Source organism: Aotus nancymaae, unplaced genomic scaffold (genome assembly GCF_030222135.1).
Source record: "Aotus nancymaae isolate 86718 unplaced genomic scaffold, 86718_ANA_hifiasm-v0.15.2.pri h1tg000010l, whole genome shotgun sequence".
Classification (NCBI taxonomy): domain Eukaryota; kingdom Metazoa; phylum Chordata; class Mammalia; order Primates; family Aotidae; genus Aotus; species Aotus nancymaae.
The window spans coordinates 64,790,491-64,815,541 of NW_026988421.1; the positions used below are offsets into that span (position 1 = coordinate 64,790,491).

At 39.3% G+C, this 25,051-nt stretch overlaps 1 protein-coding gene and 1 pseudogene across 3 annotated transcripts in view; both read right to left on the reverse strand.

Moving 5' to 3' along the window:
- Nucleotides 1-25,051, reverse strand: part of P4HA1 (prolyl 4-hydroxylase subunit alpha 1) — an 87,172-nt gene that overhangs the window by 45,800 nt on the left and 16,321 nt on the right. For all 3 annotated transcript variants that reach the window (XM_064374270.1, XM_064374269.1, XM_064374268.1), the window contains exons 2-5: nucleotides 12,824-12,931; nucleotides 11,423-11,519; nucleotides 10,025-10,176; nucleotides 6,258-6,395 (exon numbers count right to left, since the gene is read on the reverse strand). In XM_064374270.1, the coding sequence (XP_064230340.1) occupies nucleotides 6,258-6,395; nucleotides 10,025-10,176; nucleotides 11,423-11,519; nucleotides 12,824-12,899 (463 nt within the window). In that variant the 5' untranslated portion in view covers nucleotides 12,900-12,931. The remainder of the gene's footprint in view (nucleotides 1-6,257; nucleotides 6,396-10,024; nucleotides 10,177-11,422; nucleotides 11,520-12,823; nucleotides 12,932-25,051) is intronic.
- Nucleotides 16,023-16,679, reverse strand: LOC105722624 (cytochrome b-c1 complex subunit 8-like; annotated as a pseudogene).

Genomic DNA, 25,051 nt, shown 5'->3' on the forward strand with positions numbered 1-25,051 from the left:
GGATAACAGGCATGAGCTACTGCACCCGCCAGTAGTCTTAATGTTATTAATAGTAAGAATAAAATAGTATGAGTTAATAGTATGAAGAATAATCATGTTAATATCCTTAGGAACCACATTTTCAAAACAAGAAAAAAAGAGATATAACCCTGTGATTTTCAATTTGAATTGAAATTAACAATATGAACTTACATATTTCCTATCTCTGTTTATGACAAATTTGATAGCAATAAACACCCCTAGAACCTAGCTAGACTCTGCTACTTAAATGTCATCCCTGTTCAAAGGTATAAAGCCTTGCCAGACACAAGAGGGCACACCTGTAGTCCCAGATACTCAGGAGGCTGAAGCAGGATGATCACTTGAGCCCAGGAGTTCCAGGCTGTAGTGCACCATGATCACATCTGTGAATAGCCACTGCACTCCAGCCTGGGCAACATGGCAAGACCCTATTTCTTAAGTGGGGGCCGGGGTGGGGGAAGGACCAAGGCTTATTAAAGAAATGCCTAGTTCCGGCCGGGCGCGGTGGCTCAAGCCTGTAATCCCAGCACTTTGGGAGGCCGAGGCGGGTGGATCACGAGGTCAAGAGATCGAGACCATCCTGGTCAACATGGTGAAACCCCGTCTCTACTAATACAAAAAATTAGCTGGGCACGGTGGCGCGTGCCTGTAATCCCAGCTACTCAGGAGGCTGAGGCAGGAGAATTGCCTGAACCCAGGAGGCGGAGATTGCGGTGAGCCGAGATCGCGCCATTGCGCTCCAGCCTGGGTATCAAGAGCGAAACTCCGTCTCAAAAAAAAAAAAAAAAAAAAGAAATGCCTAGTTCCTACTCTGCAGTGTAAGAAAAACCTGGAAAAAAAAAAAAGGTGCCAGAAAGCAAGGAGGTTTCCTCTCTATCAAAGAATAGTAACAGTCAATTCAAAAAAACAAACAAGTCAATCTAAAGATGCTCCCACTGGGCTAAAATGGGATAATCTGAGATCAAAGAAATAATGAATAGACTGAAATATTTAAAAAAAAAAAAAAAAAAAAAAATCCGGCTGGGCACAGTGGCTAACGCCTGTAATCCCAGCACTCTGGGAGGCAGAGGCGGGCAGATCACCTGAGGTCAGGAGTTCAAGACTAGCATGACTAACATGGAGAAACCCTGTCTCTACTAAAAATACAAAATTAGCTGGGCATGGGGGCACATGCCTGTAATCCCACCTACTCAGGAGGCTGAGGTAGGAGAATTGCTTGAACTTGGGAGGTGGAGGTTGCAGTAAGCCGAGATTGTACCATTGCACTCCAGCCTGGGCAACAAGAGCGAAACTATGAGTTCATGATATGTCATGAAAATTACTGATCACTACTAAAAACAGTTACTCATTACTCTGAAAACTGATAAAGACGACTAATTATAGACTTATTTGCCTTTCCTGTATATAGTTCAGGGTAACAGTTGATGATGGAACATTCCTATTTATAGAATTCCAGTTAAAAAAAGTAAAAAGAATAATAGAATGAAAAAAATCACCATTTTGTAACCCCTAGTGAAATAGTGGTCGTAGGCAATGATCATCAAAGGCTGCCAAAACCATTAGACAAAACTTAAGGAGAACTTTTCATGGAGTGATCAGGCTCTCACCACTGGAACCCCACTCATCAATCAGCATCATAAAAAGTGTGACAAGACATTAGGTGTTGGTTCGTGCAGTTCAACAGAAAGTTCATAGCGCCACCTATGGAGTTAATTTTAAAACTTAACTTGAATCTAATTGAGCCTCAAACTCTAACCAGCTTGTAGGAAACATAAGCATTAAAGGAACACGTTAATCACCAAAGTTGTCAACTCCAGAATGTGGAACATTCCACAGAACATATGACTAGGTTCCCTCAACTAACCAGTGTCATAAAGAGAAAGAAAAAAAAGGAAAAGGGAATAAAATGGACTTAAGAGATATAATAAAAAAATGCAACTGTATAAAGACAACTTTGAGACCACCAGAGAAACAATACTGACTGGGTATTAAATTATATTAGGAAAATTTTTTTTTTGAGACAGAGTCTCGCTCTGTCGCCAGGTGCCAGGCTGGAATGCAGTGGCGCAATCTCGGCTCACTGCAATCTCCGCCTCCTGGATTCAAGCAATTCTCCTGCCTCAGCCTCCCGAGTAGCTGGGACTACAGGTGCACGCCACCACGCCCAACTAATCTTTGTATTTTTAAGTAGAGACGGGGTTTCACCATGTTGGCCAGGATGGCCTCGATCTCTTGACCTCGTGATCCGCCTGCCTCGGCCTCCCAAAGTGCTGGGATTACAGGCGTGAGCCACCGCGCCCAGAAATACTGTCGATTTGTTAAGCAGAGTGATAGTAAGTGGTTACGTTACTTTTTTAAAAAGACCAGCTGGGCGCAGGTGGCTTATACCTATAGTCCCAGCTACTTGGGAGGCTAAGGCGAGAGGATCACTTGAGTCCAAGAGTTCAAGGCTGCAGTGAGCTATGATGGTACCACTGCACTCTAGCCTGAGAAATAAAGTGAGATCCGGTCTCTAAAGAAATTAATTGGCCGGGCGCGGTGGCTCAAGCCTGTAATCCCAGCACTTTGGGAGGCCGAGGCGGGTGGATCACGAGGTCAAGAGATCGAGACCATCCTGGTCAACATGGTGAAACCCCGTCTCTACTAATACAAAAAATTAGCTGGGCACGGTGGCGCGTGCCTGTAATCCCAGCTACTCAGGAGGCTGAGGCAGGAGAATTGCCTGAACCCAGGAGGCGGAGATTGCGGTGAGCCGAGATCGCGCCATTGCGCTCCAGCCTGGGTATCAAGAGCGAAACTCCGTCTCAAAAAAAAAAAAAAAAAAAAAAAGAAATTAATTAATGAAAAAGACCTACTTGAGGCCAGGAGTTCAAGACCACACTGGGCAACATAGCAAGAGCCCATCTCTACAAAAAATTTTAAAATTACCCAGGTGTGATGGCACACCTATAGTGCCAGCTATTCAGGAGGCTAAGGCAGCAGGATGGCTTGAACCCAAAAGTTCAAGGCTCCATTGAGCTATGATCATGCCAGTGCATTCCAGCCTGGATGATAGAGTGAAACCTTACCTCAAAAAAGTTGTCCTGATCAGTTAGATATGCATGTTGGATTATTTATGGATATGATATCTAGGATTTGCTTTTAAAATACTCCGACAAGGCCAGGCACGGTGGCTCATGCCTGTAAATCCCAGCACTTTGGGAGGCCAAGGCAGGCGGATCATGAGGTCAAGAGATTGAGACCATCCCTGGCCAACATGGTGAAACCCCATCTCTGCTAAAAATACAAAAAAAATTAGCTGGGTGTGGTGGTACGTGCCTATAATCCCAGCTACTCAGGAGGGTAAGGCAGGAGAATTGCTTGAACCCAGGAGGCAGAAGTTGCATGAGCCAAGACTGCGCCACTGCACTCCAGCCTGGGAAAAAGAGTAAGACTCCATCTCAAAAAAAAAAAAAAAAAAACCTCCAACAAAAACGACAAAAAAGGTGGAAGGAGTAGATAAACCAAGAACAACAAAATGTTTAAAACTGTTTGGAGCTTGATGATGGTATAGGATCATTATATCACCTTTATTTTTGCGTATGCGTGATATTTGATATTTTCCATAATAAAAGAAGTTTTATAAATAACAAAAAGGAGAAAGTCATGTCCTACGGGGCTCTTTTTATGCTATCATACAGAAAATCATATAGTTCCCTTACAGTTCTGAGACTAAATCAATATTACACTAGTAGTCATGATTCCAGAAGAGTAAAGTTTTTAAAAGAAACTACTAGTCAAAGACAGACTAGCCTACATTTTCTCTGATAAAACAGATCACATCGTATATGTTAAGTGTCTGATAATACCACAAAGAAAATTGGTGGAGAAACAAACACAATGGTGGTTTCTTTAATACATTTTAATTGAATACACTTCAAAGAGTCACTAAAATGGCCAGAACCAGACTGAGCTATAACCTATCCAATGGTGGTAACATATGTTTTTTTAAAAGATGCTAACGGAAAAGGAATTCATGAGAAATAAAAGGAAGTAAAGTTATGGGCATGTTTTGCTAGTGATTAGACAGTTGTGGACCATGGGAAAGCATAAGCTGGTCTGACAATGAGCTGTGGAATTCCAGGATCAAACAGAGTCCAGGCTTGTAGACGTATGCACTGGAGGATCACATAACCCATTTAATCAAATATTCAAATCATACAATTACCTCCATTCACTATTTTTTTTCTGGCCTTCTGTTAGTCACTTACAGACAGTAACTGATTATCAGTATACTCCTAAAATGATGATGAAGATCCGTGTTTTTTCCCTTAAATAATTCTCTGTCCCCGCTTCCACTCTAGGAAAGGATACTGTCTTAGTGCATTTGTGCTCCCATAACAAAATGTCAGAGGACTGGATAATTTATAAAAAAACAAATTTACTTTCTCACAGTTCTAGGGGCTGGGTAGTCCAAGATCAAAGCACCAGCAGGTTCAATTGTCTAGTGAGGGCTGTTCTCCTCTTCCAAGATGGTACCTTGTTGCTGCATCTTCCAGAGAGGAAGAAGAATGCTATGTTCTCATATGGTGAAGGTGGAAGGGCAAGAGAGCTAGAGGCTGCATAAAACCGCTTTCATAAGGGTCTTAAATCCCATTTGTGTAGGCCCCATCTCTTAATACCATCACACTGGCCATTAAGTTTCACCACTTGAATTTTGGAAGGACACATTCAAACCATAGCAGATGCTAAGAAACTAACTTCTTAATAGTTTAACATGACTTAGTTCCAGAAACTAAAGATGAATATTAAATTTTGACAATGCTATTATTTTTCAGCTATGAGAACTAGTAAACTGAGAGGATGAGCTCATAATGCAGCAATTATAAATGTTTCTCTCAGTGGCATGCAAAACACATAAGATGACAGTATGCCATTAATACATGTAGGCAGCAACAGTAATATTTTTTTACATGACCTGATATTCTGGCAGCATTATTTGAACAAGCATGGCAGAGACAGTAGACAATCTTTAGCTATTCTGCTTTGGTAAAGTATTTCTGCTTGTCTTACCTATTGACCTTTAACAATACTAAAGGCAGACTGCCTGGGAATCTGATTTTTAAAATAAATGAAAAGTGATGCAGCATTTGAAAAGGAAAACTGTTTCCAAAGTAGAGAACAGGAGAAGAAAAAGTAAATAGGCAAGAAAACAAAGAAGAAAAGGAAATAAGGAAAGTGATATGAGCAGAAAGAGACTATAAAAAGCTTCATACAAAAAGCAAACCAAATTTGATGAGAAACAAGAATAAGTTGTAAATTCCTTTGGTTCAAAGGAAGAGGTATGATGACTGACATGAACATATCAAATTGAATATAATAAACCAAAATGAAAGTAAACTAACACTAAAAAGAGTCCTTTATTGTCACGTGTCAAGGGCGGGACAGGTAGAGATAACTGAATCATGGGGGCAGTTCCCCCATGCTGTTCTTGTGATAATGAGTGAGTTCTCACAAGATCAGATGGCTTTATAAGCGTCTGGCATTTCCCCTGCTGACACTCATTCCCTCTTCTGCCACCCTGCGAAGAAGTGCCTTCCGCCATGATTATGAGTTTCCTGAGACCTCCCTAGCCACCACCTCAGCCTCCCAAACAGCTAGGACTACAGGCATGCACCACCACACCCAAATAAGTCTTCATTTTTTTTGTAGAGTCAGGGACTTGCTATGCTGCCCAGGCTGGTCTTAACTCCTAGCCTCAAGCAATCTTTCCCACCCTTAGCCTCCCAAAGTGCTAAGGTTACAGGTATGAGCCACCATGCCCAGTCCTGTTTTGTTAAATGGAACTTATCTAGTTGATCAAGCCAGAAATCCCTATTAGGTACATCATCAAATTCTACTATTCTACTCCAATAAGTAGCTTGATAATCTATCCACTATCACCTCTTACTTAAATATTAGCAACAACCTCCTCCCTGGTTGGCAAAATGATAGTTTCTTTTTCTTACACACTAAAATTACCTACTTAAGTTAGTCTCTATCAATACAAGCTTTCAGAGTAACAAGCTAGAAGCATACCCACAACTATTAAGCCCTAAGAGAAAAAGAAAGTGATTATTTTGTCCTCAAAGGCTATGAAACAAATTACAATTTAAAATCTTAAAATGCAGATGTCTTTTTTACACTAACATTGTCTTAATGGACTCAAAAGAGAAGCTAGGTGATAGGTATTTTATAGACTGGAAGAATAATCTTACCTGGAAGATTACCCTTTGAGATGGTATCTGTATCCAAATTGTAGGTATCCTGGAGACGTAACAGAGCTTTGGCTGCCCCAACCTGATCTTCATCATTAGGAAAGTACTGTCTCTGAATGGTTAGGTTAGAGATAAAACCTTGAAATAGATATAAAAAAAAAAAAAAAAGACTGTAGAACCTCATAAACTTCCCTTAAAGAGACTTACTGAGGATTTTTCAAAATCTATTATTTTCTACCATACCATGAAAAGTTCCACATATTCAACAAGAAAAAATTAAATACATTGAATGAGACTTGGCATATTTCTAACTTGTTCAATCTTCGAAAAGCCTAGTGTTGTTTAAGTGATGTGACGTTGTTATATAAATCATTGTACAAGCAGGTAAAGATCACCTAACCTAATATAGGTGATGGCAAGAAACATGGCAAGAAAATAAAAGTGCATCCACTAAGTTTGGGAAATGAACACATTTATGGATCTGAAAATGACATTCACTGACAATCAATTATACTTCCAGAAAACAGATGGTAAGTAAAATGTGTGCTCTTGAAGTTCTGTTTTCTTCTTCCGTGATTACACATTATATACATATGTAAATATGTAAAGTTTGGTGGAATTCTTCAAGGGGAAGGAAGAGATATTAATTATATACTTAAGATCAACAGCTAAGCTAGTTTATTAAAATATATTTAGATCAGTTTAATTATCAAACATGGTATTGATCAACAAAATTTACAATATATAAAACCCAATCTTAATTTAAAGAAGATTTATATAAAGTATAGCAAAAGTCAAACTAACAAACCAATTATTGATAACTATATAACCCCAAGGAGCATGGATACTAAACACTCAAGAAACAAAAAAAGTGGTTTAAAATTTTAGGGCCGGGCGCGGTGGCTCAAGCCTGTAATCCCAGCACTTTGGGAGGCCGAGGCGGGTGGATCACGAGGTCAAGAGATCGAGACCATCCTGGTCAACATGGTGAAACCCCGTCTCTACTAATACAAAAAATTAGCTGGGCACGGTGGCGCGTGCCTGTAATCCCAGCTACTCAGGAGGCTGAGGCAGGAGAATTGCCTGAACCCAGGAGGCGGAGATTGCGGTGAGCCGAGATCGCGCCATTGCGCTCCAGCCTGGGTATCAAGAGCGAAACTCCGTCTCAAAAAAAAAAAAAAAAAAAAAAAAAAAAATTTTAATATAGGTATCATTATTTGTGAATAAAAATTAGGTATGAGATTTCCCTCTCTTCTCATTAACTTATAATCAACTATATGTTTTTCTGGGTTTTTTTTTGAGACAGAGTCTCACTCCGTCACCCAGGCTGGAGTGCAGTGGCACAATCTCATCTCACTGCAACCTCCACCTCCCAGGTTCAAGCAATTATCATGCCTCAGCCTTCCGAGTAGCTGGGATTACAGGTGTGCACCGCCACCCCTGGCTAATTTTTGTATTTTTAGTAGAGATGGGGTTTCACTATGTTGGCCAGGCTGGTCTCCAACTCCTAACCTCAACTGATACGATCGCCTTGGCCTTCCAAAGTGCTGAGATTATAGGTGTGAGCCACTGCGTCCAGCCCACTATTTATTTTGAACAGCAAGAGATCAGGTTCTTTTTTTTTTTGAGACGGAGTCTCACTGTCACCCAGGCTGGAGTACAGTTGCACAATCTCGGCTCACGGCAACCTCCATCTCCTGGGTTCAAACAATTCTCCTGCCTCAGCCTCCTGAGTAGCTGGGATTACAGGTGCCTGCCACCACAATCAGCTAACTTTTGTACTTTTAGTAGAGACAGGGTTTCACCATGTTAAGCCTTTCAAACTCCTGATCTCAAGTGATCTGCTTGCCTAAGACTCCCAAATTGCTAGGATTACAGGTGTGAGCCACCGCACCCAGCTGAGACCAGGCATTATTATGTTAATGAAAATGTATAAATGAACGACTAACTGGAAGAGGGCTAGAGTTTATATCAAGCGTATTTTTATGCTGTTTTGTCTCTTTTTAGAGACAGTCTTGCTGTGTTGTCCAGGCTGAAGTGCAGTGGCTTTTTACTAGTGTAATTCCATTATTAGATCAGCATGGGAGTTTTGACCTGCTCTGTTTCCAACAATATTTTTTAGTTTTACGACCAACTCCCAGTCACAATCTCTACATGGAATTTTACAAGCAAGTTTTACAAGTTTTATAGAGGGCTATAATATTTATTATGCTACAAACAAAATTCTAAGAAAAATAAAATATATTTATATACATTTTCTCTCATAGCATTATAGAATGACTACTACAGATTAAAACAACAAAGTCCCAATTCACATTATAAAACAACTTAGTTCATCACTTGAGAATAAATATATGGATTTCCTTAAAAACATATTAGGGGCCAGGATCCATGGCTCATGCCTGTAAACCCAAACACCGTGGGAGGCTGAGGTGGAAGGATCGCATGAGGCCAAGAATTCGCTATCAGCCTGGGCAACATAGCAAGACCATGACCTTGTCTCTACAAAAGAAAAATTTAAAAATTGGCCCAGCATGGTGGTCCATGCCTGTAGTGCCAGCTACTGAGAAGGCTAAGGTGGGAGGATTGTTTGAACCCAGGAGTTCAAAGCTGCAATGAGCCATGATTGTGCCACTGTACTTCAGCCTGGGCAACAATGAGACCCTGTCTCCAAAAAAAAGTTCCCAAGGTGTTATATAGTACAGAAAATAATCACAGGCATTTACCTCTCATAGTAAAGAAGTATTCACAAGTACTTGCCATATTTTCTTTTCAAGACTTCCTGACCTGTGACTAATAGTTTACTTCACTGCTTACAGAAAGTACTTACCCTTGTAGTACTTTATCTATGTAACTAGCTCAGCTCTTTTCCATCTCTCTCTCTTTTGGAGGGGGACATAATCCCTTAACCTCCTTACTAAAGTCCAGATTTAGTCTTCTACGCCTGTTATTAAAGTATCTAAAACATTTCAACACTCCAACTACAACTGTATTTGTATCACTTATTCATTATTACTGTTTGCAGTCTCAGTTTGATTTATTGTCTACATTGAGTAAACTAATTCTAAACTTCAAAATACTAGGTAGAACACAGCTAATACTACTCTTTACAGTAACACTCCCAACATTTTTTTAAATTGATTGCAGATAAAGATATAAATTTTTAAAGTTTGAAGATAATCCTAAAATAAAAAGGATTACCCTCAGAAATGAAGCTATATGGCAAATAATCTATTCACTTTTGCAGATTTCAAAACAAAAGTCAACAGTAAAAGAAATTACTTCTTTTGGCTGGGCATAGTGGCTCATGCCTGTAATCCCAGCACTTTGGGAGGCTGAGGCAGGTGGATCATGAGGCCAAGAGATCAAGACCATCCTGTCCAACATGGTGAAACCCCGTCTCTACTAAAAATACAAAAATTAACTGGGCTTGGTGGCGTGTGCCTGTAGTCCCAGCTACTGGGGAGGCTGAGGCAGGAGAATCACTTGAACCCGAGAGGCAGAGTTTGCGGTGAGCTGAGATCACGCCACTGCACTCCAGCCTGGTGACAGAGTCAGACTCCGTCTCAAAGAAAAAAAAATTACTTCTTTTTTAATCAAAGAATTCACGATTTTGACTAAATTAACTATTCAAACCAAATGCACCCAGGCATAATCCAGTTACAACACTGAACACTTGAATTCCTGGGAACTGAATTTATCACTAATTTTATTATTTCTACAGATGGTGGCAATATTGCCTTACTCAGGAATCTCTTCAGACTTACCATCTGACATATCCTTAAGGACCAAATTCTCCAACTCACTCCATTCAGTATTCAGACGTTTCATTAATTTGAATGCATTTACTGGATGCCCAACAAATCCTTCTGGATCTTTTGTTGCTGTACTAGTTAGCCGATCTAACTTCTCTGCCCATCTACAGATGTAAAACATAAAAACTGAGAATATGTATATTTCATAAGGAAAAACACAATTTAGTGAAATGCTCAGAAAAAAGAAAATGACTAGAAGTTTTTGAGTTAAACTATACCTATAGTTTCTTTTTAAAGTAAAATAAGGTCTTTTTTAAAAAAGCAAGACTCTTTTGGCAAAATCAAAATACAACTATAGGACTTTTTGTTTTAAATTTGTTTCTCCCAATGGTTATAGTAAATGAAACCTCCCTATCTTAGTAAAAGTTGTGAATGAATCCCTCTAGTAAAAGTTAAAAATTCATTTCCCCATAGTTCCTAGGGCCAAATAACTGATTATTACAAACTACAAATTAGCCCAACCCAAATTCAATTACATGTTCATTTAAATTAACTTATACTAAATTTTTACATCCAGTATCTAAAAACTATATCTTAAAACAAAAAACTGAATACTCAGCTACTCATTAAATAAAAGACAGGAATTCTCAGGTCAGGATTAACTATGAACCCCAGTCAATTAAAAATAAATTCATATTAGAGAAAAACTCTATCAATTAAATAACACTAATCATACTTATCACTATAATCTCTACAGGGGAACCAGGGAGTCAAGGATAAATAGAATTGGAAAACTGCTGCAGGAGGTGGCTTGACTAAGAGGTTAACAGAAGCACAGAACATATTAGCAATATTTTTAAAATTTATCAGTCAGCTTCCCATGTCCAACCATATTCTTTTTTTTTTTTTTTTTTTTTTTTGAGATAGTCTTGCTCCGTCGCCCAGGCTGGAGTGCAGTGGTGCAATCTTGGCTCACTACAGCCTCCACCTCCTGGGTTCAAGTGACTCTCCTTCCTCAGCCTCCCAAGCAGCTGGAATTACAGGCACGTGCTACCATACCCGGCTAATTTTGTATTTTTAGTAGAGACAGGGTTTCACCATGTTGGCCAGGCTGGTCTCGAACTCCTGGCCTCAAGTGATTCACCCGCCTCGGCCTCCCAAAGTGCTGGGATTACAGGCATGAGCCACTGTACCCAGCCAATATCTAGCCATATTCTTATCTCAACCCATGTTCTTCCATGTGAAAGTTGGCCCAACCCTAACTTGTTCTCTATACACCTATTTTAGCCATTTCAACTGGCTTTGTTAAGACTCAAAAATGGGTTTCATTTCTACTTAAAGAATATTTTAGCTCTAGAAAGAAAACATCCAGGTTGAGTCAGAGTCATAATAAGTAAACATTTTGCTTACTTTTTTATTTGTTCTAACTTGTCCTCTTCTGCTTTAATATAATCTTTCAGAGAAGTCACCAGATCTTTCTCAGTATGGATCAAATCAGTCATCTGACCTAGAAGGGGAAAAAGGTTATCAAATACTCTTATCCTTCCACACAAGTATGTTAAGAATGATTGTTTCGTTCTATGAGACAATTTAACTGGCAAGAATCAACTATGCTGAAGACAATCTTTTTTTCACCAGATAAACCAAAACAAAGTCAAAAACTTTTCTAATCAAGGGTTCCAGTTCTAATTTTCAAGCCATTTAATTTTGCAAGCTTTACACTGTGCTGGCAAATTGTCTTTACCATGTAAAAATACAAATGTATTTTTAAATTGCAAATCAACACTACTTTCCAAAGATTGTTTCTTCACCACCTCCCCTTTACGTTTGTTTTTGAGACTAATTAGAATTAAATTTTTATTTAATAAACAAAAGCCACACTTAAAAAAGTTTCAAATAATCTTTTATAATAGGATGCATGAACCCATCATTTTATATACTGGAATCAAGAGTCATATATATGTAATACTTATGGGCTAGGCATTGCGGCTCATGCCTGTTGTAATCCCAGCACTCTGGGAGGTCGAGGCAGGAGAGTCCCTTGAGGCCAGGAGTTGAAGATCAGTCTGGGCACCATGGTGAGACCCTCTATTAAAAATAATAATGATAAGCATCTTTTTTTTAAATTATGATACAAAAAACCCCTTTAATTCACTTTTTTTTTTTTTTTGAGACAGAGTTTCGATCTTGTTACCCAGGCTGGAGTGCAATGGCGCGATCTCGGCTCACCGCAACCTCCGCCTCCTGGGTTCAGGCAATTCTCCTGCCTCAGCCTCCTGAGTAGCTGGGATTACAGGCACGTGCCACCATACCCAGCTAATTTTTTGTATTTTTAGTAGAGACTGGGTTTCACCATGTTTCACCATGGTCTCGATCTCTTGACCTCGTGATCCACCCGCCTCGGCCTCCCAAAGTGCTGGGATTACAGGCGTGAGCCACCATGCCTGGCGCACAGTAGAATCTTAAATGGAAAAAGCAGACTATATATATATACAGTATATTACTTGTGTATCTCTGCACTGAAAAAGACTAAGTATATGCATTATTTGCTTAATAGACTCATTAATGGGTAACTTCTTTTGACATGCATTTCTAAATTTTTCTAAGTTTCTACCCTGAATATGTATCATTTTTGTAATAAAAAAAATTTTTTTAATAAAATTATTTAAAAAGGACCTTTTAGAGAGGCAGCAAGGAAACCTATACTCTGGGAATACATTATATTTGTTTTTGCTGATTTTAAAACAAACACTAAAAAATGGAAATTAAAAAATGCAAAACCAACACAAACCAACAAATAGTAAGACTTACCAATTGAAGTAAAAAAGCCTGGATGAGCCAAAGACTGGGGAAGCAGAATTCCTACAATTAATATACACCAGATCATCTTGGAAGACTTAATTTTACAGGATCACACACCTACAACAGAAATAGAGAAATGCCAAAAAAAAAAAAAGAAAAAGAAAAAGAAATGCAATCATTACTTAAAAAATACAAAGGGTAGGAAAAGTTCCTTATCTATTCTTTCTATGAAAAAGTAAAAGATTCCCAGGTTGCCCATAGAATTAATGTTAATTATTATCAATTGTTTAATAATTTTTTTTTTTTTTGAGACAAAGTCTCCCTCTTATTGCCCAGGCTGGAATGCAACAGTTAGATTCTGGCTCACTGCAACCTCTATCTCTCAGGTTCAAATGATTCTTCTGCCACAGCCTCCCAAGTAGCTGGGACTAAAGGCACATGCCACCATGCCTGGCTAATTTTTGTATTTTCAGTAGAGACGGGATTTCATCATATTGGCCAGGCTGGTCTCAAACTCCTGACCTTGTGATCCACCCACCTCGGCCTCCCAAAGTGTTGGGATTACAGGCGTAAGTCACTGCACCTGTCCATTTAATAATTTAATAATAGCCACTATCTTGTTTTTCATATAATCAGAGTACTACCATGACATTTCTTTTTTGTGGGTTGTTTTTTGTTTTTTTTTTTTCTGAAACAGTCTTTCTCTGTTGCCCAGCCTGGAGTGCAGTGGTACAATCTTGGCTCACTGCAACCTCCACCTCCCGGGTTCAAGCGATTTCATGCCTCAGCCTTCCAAGTAGTGGGACCAAAGGTGTGTGCTACCACAATTGGCTAAACTTTTGTCTTTTTAGTAGAGAAGAGGTTTTGCTATTTTGGCCAGACTGGTCTCAAACTCCTGGCCTCAAGTGATCCACCCGCCTCAGCCTCCCAAAGTACTGGGATTACAAATGTAAGCCACTGCACCCAGTCTGATATTTCATATTAGAGAAAAATGTATGTTTGTTATTACCTGATAATTTATGCTTAAAAATTCAAGTTGAGTTTGTTCTCCTTACTATTACAATTAGAATTATTAAATAGTAGATGGCTTTTTCATATAGCCTGAAAAATAAGGTTTCTCTATGATTTAGACCTTTCCCATGAATTTCCCATAAAAATATACCAACTTATCAATTTAAATATTATGAACACATTTTCAAAATGTTAAAATACATTTTAAAGGAAAAAGATTTCAGAGCTTTCTGATCAATCCTTAAAATTCCTGATGTGTCATATCTTTTTTATATATGTGTATATATATGAAATTATATATATGTTTTTGTTTGTTTTGAGACAGTCTCAAACTCCTGACCTCAGGTGATCTGCCTGCCTCAGCCTCCCAAAGTTTTGGGAAAACAGGCATGAGCTACTGTGCCTGGTCCAGCTTTTTCCTATATAACTTTTTAAAATAAATTAAAAGTTGTAGATTTGGGGACAAAAAATGTTCTAAAATTAACTGGCAGGTACCTGGAGTTCCAGCTACTTGGGAGGCTAAGGCAGGAGGATCACTTGAACCCAGGAGTTCAAAGCCAGCTTGGGCAATATAGCAAGACCCCATCTCTAAAAAAACAAATGAATAAATGAAGTAAAATTTACTGTGGTGACTGATGGTAGAATGACTCTGTGAAAGCACTAAAAATCATTGAATCATGAATACTAAATAGGTGACTTACATGGTATATGAATTATATTGCAATGACACTGTTCTCTTGGTTTGGTTTTGTTTTTTAAGAGACAGGGGTCTTGCTATGTTGCCCAAGTTGAACTCAAACTCCTGGACTCAAGTGATCCTCACACCTTGGCCTCCTGAGTAGGAAATACAGGTCTGCACCACTGCACCTGTTTTGTTTTGTTTTTTAAGTTGTAGATAATCCAAAATGAATAAATATGCCCCCTGTCCATTTAAACTAGTATTTTCTCTCAAAGGACCCAGACTTCAGTTTTGTGTCTCTTATCAACTGTGTTATATGTAAAAAACAAAGACAAAAAAAAAAAAAAACAGCCTATCACATGTCTGTGGCCTCTTTTCTTTCTTTTTTTAAACCTGGTAGCAAAACCCTTTTGTCTTTGTGCTCTATATCCATGGTAGCACTGTCTTTTCTAGTTAGGATTCTTCATGGTAGATGAGGATATAAACCAACAGAAAGGCTTTACCTCAATTACCCAGATGCCCTGGTAGCACTCTTCTCTTGCTCCTTCTCCACTACAAACATGGACTTTGCCTATTTATTTTATAGGAGGAAAAGTTACCATTACAGTATAGTTTGCCTCAGTAACAGGCTCTCATTGGTTACCCTGACTTGTCAACCTGTTTCTCTTTGTGCAGACCCCTCTAACTCTTCCTATGTGACTTGAGCTAAAGCAAAAGGCTCAAGTTCAAACTGAAAGCTCCCCATTCCACAAGAGCGAAAAAATAACCCCACTGTCCACCTAACTTGAATCTCAATAAAAATAGATCACCACAAAAACTGGAAGTACTTCTTAGTCTCCTCCCTTGAGTTTGCGGCAGACTTCCAGATACTTTCAAAACCACACAGTAATGAAATACACTGCTCTTTTGGCTATGTTACAGTGATTTGGAGAAGGCTTCTAGAATGTAGCAGATGTAGACACTTCCTCTCCTGGGCTCCTGCCAAAGCACAAGGCTTTTTCAAAAGCCTGAGCTGTCTGAAGAGTCTAGAATTTTCTGTTTAAACAGATTTCTATCATAATTTTCTTCATGAATAAATGCTATTTGCAGAAAATATAAATGCTTTCACTGTACTCACAGAAGGCTAATAACAAAGGCTGTCTAAGCTTTTAACTCTGATAAGAGAGTTTAGATTTGTCAGAAAAGAGGTTATTTTGCCATTGCTAAAATATATTGTCACTAAAGTTTTTTTGTCATCTCTTATTGTCCTTAAATCTCACAAGGAATTAAAAACCATTAGTCTACAGAAATAACTAAAAAGAAGCTTAAGATGGCATTTTTCTTTGAATATAATAGCTTCTTCTTCGAATACAATACATATTTTATATATATATATATATATATATATATATATATATATATTTTTTTTTTTTTTTTTTTCGGATCATAGGAAGTTTATTGTGTCTTTAAGAGACAATGCAGACTCCTCTTCCAGAGAAAGGTCTTTCAGAAACAGGAACCGTCATTTGGAGGTGATGCTCATTTGTCATTTTCATAGGCAGCTGGATTCTTCCTCCTGGATCTCTCAAACTCTTGAGTCCCCCATGTGTAGATAAGATAAAACACTACAAATGGCCTCACCACGCGAAGGAAAGATTTCCGAGTGCGGTGCAGCACGTTGGGGATTCCTTTAGAGAAGACGTGAGGGAAGGGGCGCTGCTCTGAAATGTGACAAGTTGTAGATCACATGCCGCATCCACATCAGATTCCCAAACTCGAGGCCCATGGTGGCGGCGGCCAGGGGTCACTTAGCCTTCCGCAGTCACCGATCTGGTGGACTCCTAGCTTGAAAATATTTTAAGAATGACAGAGCCAGGCAGGGCGCAGTGGGAGGCTGAGGCAAGCGGATCACAAGGTCAGGAGACCATCCTGGCTAACACGGTGAAACCCCGTCCCTACTAAAAATACAAAAAATTAGCCAGGTGTGGTGGTACGCCTGTAATTCAGCTACTCAGGAGGCTGAGGCAGAAGAATTGCTTGAACCCAGGAGGCAGAGGTTGCAGTGAGCCAGGATAGTGCCACTGCACACACCAGCCTGGGCAACACAGAGAGACTCTGTCTCACAAAAAGAAGAAGAGAAGAAAGAAGAAAGAAGAAGAAGAAAGAAGAAAGAAGAAGAAGGAGGAGGAGGAGGAAGAAGAAGAAAAGAAGGAGAAGAAGAAGAGGAGAAGAAGAGGAGGAGGAGGACAGAGCCTATATAAAAATTCAACACAAGGCCGGGCGCGGTGGCTCAAGCCTGTAATCCCAGCACTTTGGGAGGCCGAGGCGGGTGGATCACGAGGTCAAGAGATCGAGACCATCCTGGTCAACATGGTGAAACCCCGTCTCTACTAATACAAAAAATTAGCTGGGCACGGTGGCGCGTGCCTGTAATCCCAGCTACTTAGGAGGCTGAGGCAGGAGAATTGCCTGAACCCAGGAGGCGGAGGTTGCAGTGAGCCGAGATCGCGCCATTGCACTCCAGCCTGGGTATCAAGAGCGAAACTCCGCCTCAAAAAAAAAATAAAATAAAAAAAAAATAAATAAATAAATAAATAAATAAATAAATAAAAAAAAATAAAAATTCAACACAATCACAGAAAGAATAAATAACTTCACCTTACATCATGTTTCAAAATTAATCAACAAAACAAAGTAAAACAAATAGCAACAACAGAAAAGTTATCAGATCTCTAAAAGCAGAGAATTTCTAAACTTAAAAATAAGAAAATGTCCAGGCACAGTGGTTTGCACCTGTAATCCCAGTACTTTGGGAGGCAAGAGGATCACTTGAGCTCACGAGTTTGAGACCAGACTGGGCAAAACAGCAAGATCTCATTTCTATAAAAAAAATCAAAAAATTAGCTGGGCATGGTGGCACACGCCTGTGGTCCCAAGCTACTTGGGAGGCTAAGGCAGGAGGATCACTTGAGACCAGGAGGTTGAGGCTGCAGTGAGCCATGATCTTGTCACTGCTCTCCAGCCTGGGCAACAGAGTGACACCCCATCTCAAAAAAAAAAAAAAAAAATCAGTAAGAAAACCACTAAGATGCTAATAGACAAGTGGATAAAAAACTTGGAACTCACAAAAAATAACAGTAACAAGCTAGTTCAACAAAAAATGCTCAAACTTATTAGTAATTAATGACATAAAATACCATTTTTGCCCATCAAGTGAACAATTAAATTAACAAGCAAAATTAATGATGTTGTTATATGCCAAGAAACTTAAAATGAAAACACATTCTTTAACTTGCAGAGTTAAATGAAAAAATAAGATTTAACAATTATCAACATACAACCTTGGTGGAACCTATATTGACTAAGATTATGTTTTCATTACCCCAACAGAAAGTTATAAATACTGATCAAAACAAAGAAAAAATTAACATCATAATATGGTCATAACTATGCAAGAACATATACAGAGGAAATTCACCACAGTGTAATTGTCTCTGGATAGCAGAGCAAGAGGTAGTTTCCTTTTACACCTCTGTATTTTCCAGACATCCTATAGTATATTTTATAGTGACAAAAAAATTAACTTCATACAAAATAATAAACCTAAAATAATAAACCTTCATACAAAATAATAAACCATTAACTCTCATATTAAGGTACCCCAAACCTTTTAAAAAGTAGTTAATTACTCGCTAACAAATACTATAAGCTTTTGAGCATGTTCCATTTTCTAGTTCTACAAGCCTCTACATTTCACTTTCTCTTCTTCAAAGTTACCTAAGTCTAAACTGGGTGCAGTGGTTCACACCTGTAATCCCAACACTTTGGGAGGCTAAGGCGGGAAAATAACTGGAGGCCAGGAATTCGAAACCAGCCTGGGGCAACACAGGGAGACCCCAATTCTATTAAAAAATTTTGAGGCTGGATGCGGTGGCTCACGCCTGTAATCCCAACACTTTGGGAGGCCGAGGTAGCCAGATCACGAGCTCAAGAGATCGAAACCATCCTGGCCAACATGGTGAAACCCCGTCTCTACTAAAAATACAAAAATTAGCTGGGCGTGGTGGTGGCGGCGCACACCTGTAGTCCCACCTACCCAGGAGACTGAGGCAAGAAGACTTGAGCCCGGAAGGCGGAGGTTGCAGTGAGCCAAAATCGTGCCACATCACTCCAGCCTGGCAACAGAGTGAAAGACTGTCTCAAAAAAAAAAAAAAAAAAAAAAAAATTAAATATAGCCAGGTGTAGTGGTAATCCCAGCTACTCAGTAGGCTGAGGCTAGAGGATCACTTGAGCCTGAGAGGTGGAGGCTGCAGTGGGCCCTGAATGTACCACCACACTCTAGCCTGGGTGACAGAGTGAGACTCTGTATCTATAAAAATAATAGTAAAAGTAAAGAGAATTTGAAAGCAACCCAATTATCTAACAGTGAACTACGCTGCCAGAGTAGCACACTTTCCCATTCTATTTCCTCCTATAGTTAGATACAAGACCCAGAGTAGGTCAATCTTCGGCTTTCATTCTCATTAACATAACGGTTGCGGGATGGCCTTGTGAATGGTAGAAAGCAGCTCCTTCTGGAGTTGCTAAGCTCAGAGAATGTGAATTTGAGGCTGCCCTGTGACCATCTTTCTCACTTGTCTAGGATCTACAAGTCATACAGAGACAAGCAGTTCCAACCCCTAGGGCCCTGATTATTTGCAACTATTGCTTTGAATTTGTAAACTACTACAATAATCTCCCAATCCACCTAAGAAAGCCTATAAATTCCTTTTTGCTTAAGCTAATTCTAGTTGGATTTCTGTCACTTACAATAGGAAGTTCAGACCCATACAACATTATACCAAACTAACATGCCTACGCAAGCTAGATAATAAAAATGCAGACAGACCTGTATGGCAGTGCTTCTCAAATTTCAGCTATATCAGAATCACCTAAAGGTCTGAGGAGTTGAGATAATTTGTACAAGTTTCCAGGCAATGCTGACAGTGCTGGCTGGGGGATCACAGTTTGAGAACCACTGGATAGAGCAAACACTCTATGAAATCACCTCTGCATTTAAAATAGATTTTACTTCAACTTATCTTATGTAAAAGTATATTAACTGTATGTCTAATTACTCTAGGGAATGGTTCTCTAATCTGTTTTAATACTATGTCTCATTCATCCATGTTCATTCAGAAACTTTAAGTGACACGTTAATAGGCAAACATCTTTATCAATCATAGGTTTTTTTAAACTGGTTTCCTTATGGTGTCTCACTTTTATTATTTCTACCTTCATTCAGATAGCAGCCTGCAAAGCAAATCATTATAGAACATCTAAGAGTCAAGTATCCCAAAAGATATTAGACTTTATCAAAAATTATAAAATATAAATAATTCCTGTTCTAAGTCTTCAAACAAGCTTGAAAGATAAATTAAATGCTGGGCACAGTAGTTCACACCTATAATCCCAGCACTTTGGGAGGCCAAGGCAGGCAGATCATCTGAAGTTGAGAGTGACTAACATGGAGAAACCCTGTCTCCACTAAAAATACAAAAAATTAGCCAAGCCTGTGGTGGTGCATGCCTGTAATTCCAGCTACTTGGGAGGCTGAGGCAGGACAATCACTTGAACCTGGGAGGTGGAGGTTGCAGTGAGCCAAGATTGCACCACTGGACTCCAGTCTGGGCAACAGAGGGAGACTCTGTCTCAAAAAAAAAAAAAAGAAAGAAAGAGAAATTAATGGGTCAAAATGGATGCAATCTCCTTTAAAAGAAAGACAAATCGGCCGGGCGCGGTGGCTCAAGCCTGTAATCCCAGCACTTTGGGAGGCCGAGGCGGGTGGATCACGAGGTCAAGAGATCGAGACCATCCTGGTCAACATGGTAAAACCCCATCTCTACTAATACAAAAAATTAGCTGGGCATGGTGGCGCGTGCCTGTAATCCCAACTACTCAGGAGGCTGAGGCAGGAGAATTGCCTGAACCCAGGAGGCGGAGGTTGCGGTGAGCCGAGATAGCGCCATTGTACTCCACTCAAAAAAAAAAAAAGAAAAGAAAAGACAAATCTCAGATAGCATCCCTGAAAAGACTTGTCTTAATTTTTAAAAAGACAAAGAAAGAGGAGGGAAGGAGGAGAAATAGGAGGAAGAAAGAAAAGAAAACCCAAGAAGAGTCAAAGATTCAAAGATAAACTTATACTGGAATAAAACTTGGTGCTGTAACAGTATGAATAAGTTATTGATAATATGTAGGTTATTGGTTAGATGATAGGTTCTTAAGTGCTTATATAATTTTTATAACATACATGTATATTACTTATAATGTTTGGTATGCATCTCATATACTTTTAAAAATTTTATTTATTATACTATAAGTTCTAGGGTACATGTGCAGAACGTACAGGTTTGTTACATAGGTATACACGTGCCATGGTGGTTTACGGCATACATCACTCCATCGTATTTTTTTTTTTTTTTTTTTTTGAGACGGAGTTTCGCTCTTGTTGCCCAGGCTGGAGTGCAATGGCACGATCTCGGCTCACCGCAACCTCCACCTCCTGGGTTCAGGCAATTCTCCTGCCTCAGCCTCCTGAATAGCTGGGATTACAGGCACGCGCCACCATGCCCAGCTAATTTTTTGTATTAGTAGAGACGGGGTTTCACCATGTTGACCAGGATGGTCTCGATCTCTTGACCTCGTGATCCACCCGCCTCGGCCTCCCAAAGTGCTGGGATTACAGGCTTGAGCCACCGCGCCCGGCCCATATTTTTTAAACTATAAGAAAAAAAGCAGTATGGAAGAAATTCTACCAGAAAACATTCTCAGGTAGTCCTGGATAAAAATAAAATGTAGGCCAGGCAGGGTGGCTCACGCCTATAAACCCAGCACTTTGGGAAGCCGAGGCCAGTGGATCACCTGGGGTCAGGAGTTTGAGACCAGCCTGGCCAATATAGTGAAACCCCATCTTTACTAATAATACAAAAAAATTAGCCAGGCGTGGTGGCACATGCCTGTAATCCAAGCTACTCAGGAGGCTGAGGCAGGAGAATCACTTGAACCTGGGAGGCAGAGGTTGCAGTGAGCCAAGTTTGCACCATTGCACTCCAGCCTGAGTGACAAAAGCGAAACTCCGTCTCCAGAAAATAAATAAAACGTAAAGTGTACATTCATCCAAACACAAAACTTTCCTACAGTCCTTATTCCAGGAAAGTCCAGTCCCAAAGACTCAACAGGTCAATCAAACGTGGGAACAGATCTTAAAAGTTCTACCACACAGTAAGTACAAATGATTCCCAACTTAGGACACTTTGACTTAGGATTTTTCAACTTTATAATGGTGTAAAAGTGATACACCATTCAGTAAAAAAACATACTTTGACCTCTACAACCATTCTGTTGTTCACTTTCAATACAATATTCAATAAATTACATGAGCTATTCAATACTTTATTATAAAATAGGCTTTGTTAGATGATTTTGCCCAACTGTAGGCTAATTTAAGTATTCTGAGCACATTTAAGGGGGGCTAGGCTAAGCTATGATGTTCATCTTACAATATTTTCAATTTACAACTGGTTTTTCAGGACAGAACCCCATCATAAGTCAAGGAGCATCTATATTTACATCGAGTTATGAGGAGTCATTGAATTTTAAGTACAAGTTATTCACTGAATTACTAGGACAGGACATCTGGTAAATAATTCTATTAGGGTTTTGGTTTAATATTTTTCTTCCAAGAAAAAGTTGTAACATTTTAAAACGTTTGTATCTCTCAAATTATTCAAAAATGAGTAAAGCAGACTAAAGAATGCTTGATATTCTCTCTCTCCTTTTTTCAAGCTAGTCAAGTAAAACAATGGGAGTGCAAAAAACAAAGAAACCTGTAACTGGTTGTGATCAATTAGTTGTAAACATCATTGCCCTTGGTCCAGCCAAGAATGCTTGATATTCTAATTTAAACTTTTTCTGACACTTAAAATTTTCCACAGGAGTTCTTTTAACAGTCTCTCCACACCTTCGACACTTGTTCCAAACCTTCTTTTAGAATGCTCCAACTTTATTTTTCCTCAGATTCCTTATTCAACTGTTGGTCCTCCTGAAATCTGTTTCAGACTTCAATGTTTCTGACAGTTTTCATGGTCAACACAAAAGAACAACACAAATTCAGACTCCTAATTCAGGCCACTACAATGTGCTCTACATCAAAACTTGGCGTGTCTTTTCCATCTAAATAGGATGTATCTTCCAAGACAAATAAGAGTAATTACTAGTAGAATTAGTTATCTTTCTGTTCTTCCCTATAATTCCTCTGCAAATTGCCATTTCTTTTTACTTAACTCCATCAATTCCAGTCATACTTCTGTTCCTTTATTATTATTATTATTTTATTTTAAGACTAGTCAAGTGCAGTAGTTAGAAGGGGAAAAGAGTAGAACAAGGAGTTCGATCTGTAACTGACTGTGAACAATCAATTGAGATAACGCATTACCTTTGGACCAGCCACTTCTGTTCTTAAAGAGGGTGAGCTACATGTCTAGTACTTACAGTCTGAAGGACAAGTGCTTTAATGCTATGACCGATCTTTCTATCACAAACTCAGAAATCATGCTAGCTTCTTTCCCTCACTTTCTGTACTAGAGCAGTGAACTGTACTGAGCAGTACTGTAGCAGTTATTGGCATAATTCCAACTGAACAGCATTTCAAGATTCATATTAGAAGTCAGCTCTAAGTTAAGATATTGCCCTTAAATGAATGTGCTACATAGGCTGTCTTTTGGAAGTTCTTCCAAAGTCCCGAGTCTTTCCTGTCAGAAAGAACATTAAGATAAGATCATTTCAAAAACACACACTTCTGTTTTTGCCTACGACACCTCCTCCACACCTTTTCTCTTTCTTCAAGAACTGCCCCCTTTTACCTTTTTTTGGCACTCTATTCTACCTTTAATTCATCCCTATACAGCATGATACTTATCCCTAACGAAATGGCTATCCAAAGTTCTAGCAGTTACTCTGAATGCCTGAACTACATAAAATAAAGCACAGGAGAAGTTAGGCACCAAGTTTTGCATGTATGTCAAAAAAGTTGATGAAGCTTATCTAGAAAGTTTAAAATGTGAAGCAGATAGGCAGAAAGGAAGATAAGAGAGAAGAGAACATTCTGATGGTATCTTTGAAGTCTAATCACATTCCTAATCTCAATTTTTAAGACAACTCCCTTACCCCACAATAAACAAATTCCCCCACATCCTAGTATAAGTTGGCTTTCTGTTTAAACCAGAGTACTAATATAGTGTTTCCCATCAACACTGTAGTGTTTTTATAGACAAAATAAATAATAAGGTAAAAACTCTCATGTATTTGTACCTCTCTACTTCATATCACCAGAATACAATATTTCTCAATGATATTTTAGTGTTTGGGGCTTAATTGTTAGCGATCCAAGAAATGCTACTTCTATATCAGAGATACAAAGTTTATAAATACATGTGATTTTAATCTACTTTTTAAAATATTTAAATTGGAATTTGAATTCCCATTTGAAGTTAAATAAACTCAATGTTTAAAGTTTGTGCTTCAACTAGGAAAAGCTGGGTTCCCCTAAACAAATAATGAGGAGGGCTTTAAGAAGAAATGAATATTATTACTTAAATGGTACCATTCTTCACTGACTTTTAAGCTATCTATTTTATACTGTATAATATACCTCTCAACTATTTCAAGCACCTTACCTAGAAACACATACATTTCTCAAAGGTCAGGATTCTTGTTCTCTGAATAGAGAACCTGAAAGTTTAGGTTATGAAAAAATAAATGTGATATTAAGAGCCCTCTAGGCCAGGCACGGTGGCTCACACCTATAATCCCAGCACTTTGGAGGTCGCGGCAGGCGGATTACCTGAGGTCAGGAGTTTGAGACCAATCTGACCAACATGGAGAAACCCCATCTCTACTAATAATACAAATATTAGCCAGGCGTGGTGGTACATGCCTGTAATCCCAGCTATTTGCGAGGCTGAGGTACAAGAATCACTTGAACCCGGGAGGCGGAGACTTCAGTGAGCAGAGATCACACCATTGCACCCCAGCCTGGGCAGCAAGAGCAAAACTCTGTCTCAAAAAAAAAAAAGAGCCCTCCAAATTAATAACGTTCACCTTTATTTAGTGGTCCCTTTAAGAAAAACCAGAATAAGCAAAAAGGTAAAGTATCAAAATAAGGCCAAATGTAACTGCCAGCAAGTAATTTTTTTTTTTTTTTTTTTTTTTGAGACAGAGTTTCACTCTTGTTACCCAGGCTGGAGTGCAATGGCGCGATCTCGGCTCACCGCAACCTCCACCTCCTGGGTTCAGGCAATTCTCCTGCCTCAGCCTCCCGAGTAGCTGGGACTACAGGCACGCGCCACCACGCCCAGCTAATTTTTTGTATTTTTAGTAGAGACGGGGTTTCACCATGTTGACCAGGATGGTCTCGATCTCTTGACCTCGTGATCCACCCGCCTCGGCCTCCCAAAGTGCTGGGATTACAGGCTTGAGCCACCGCACCCGGCCCAGCAAGTAATTTTTTAAAAGCAGTAATTTAGATGAA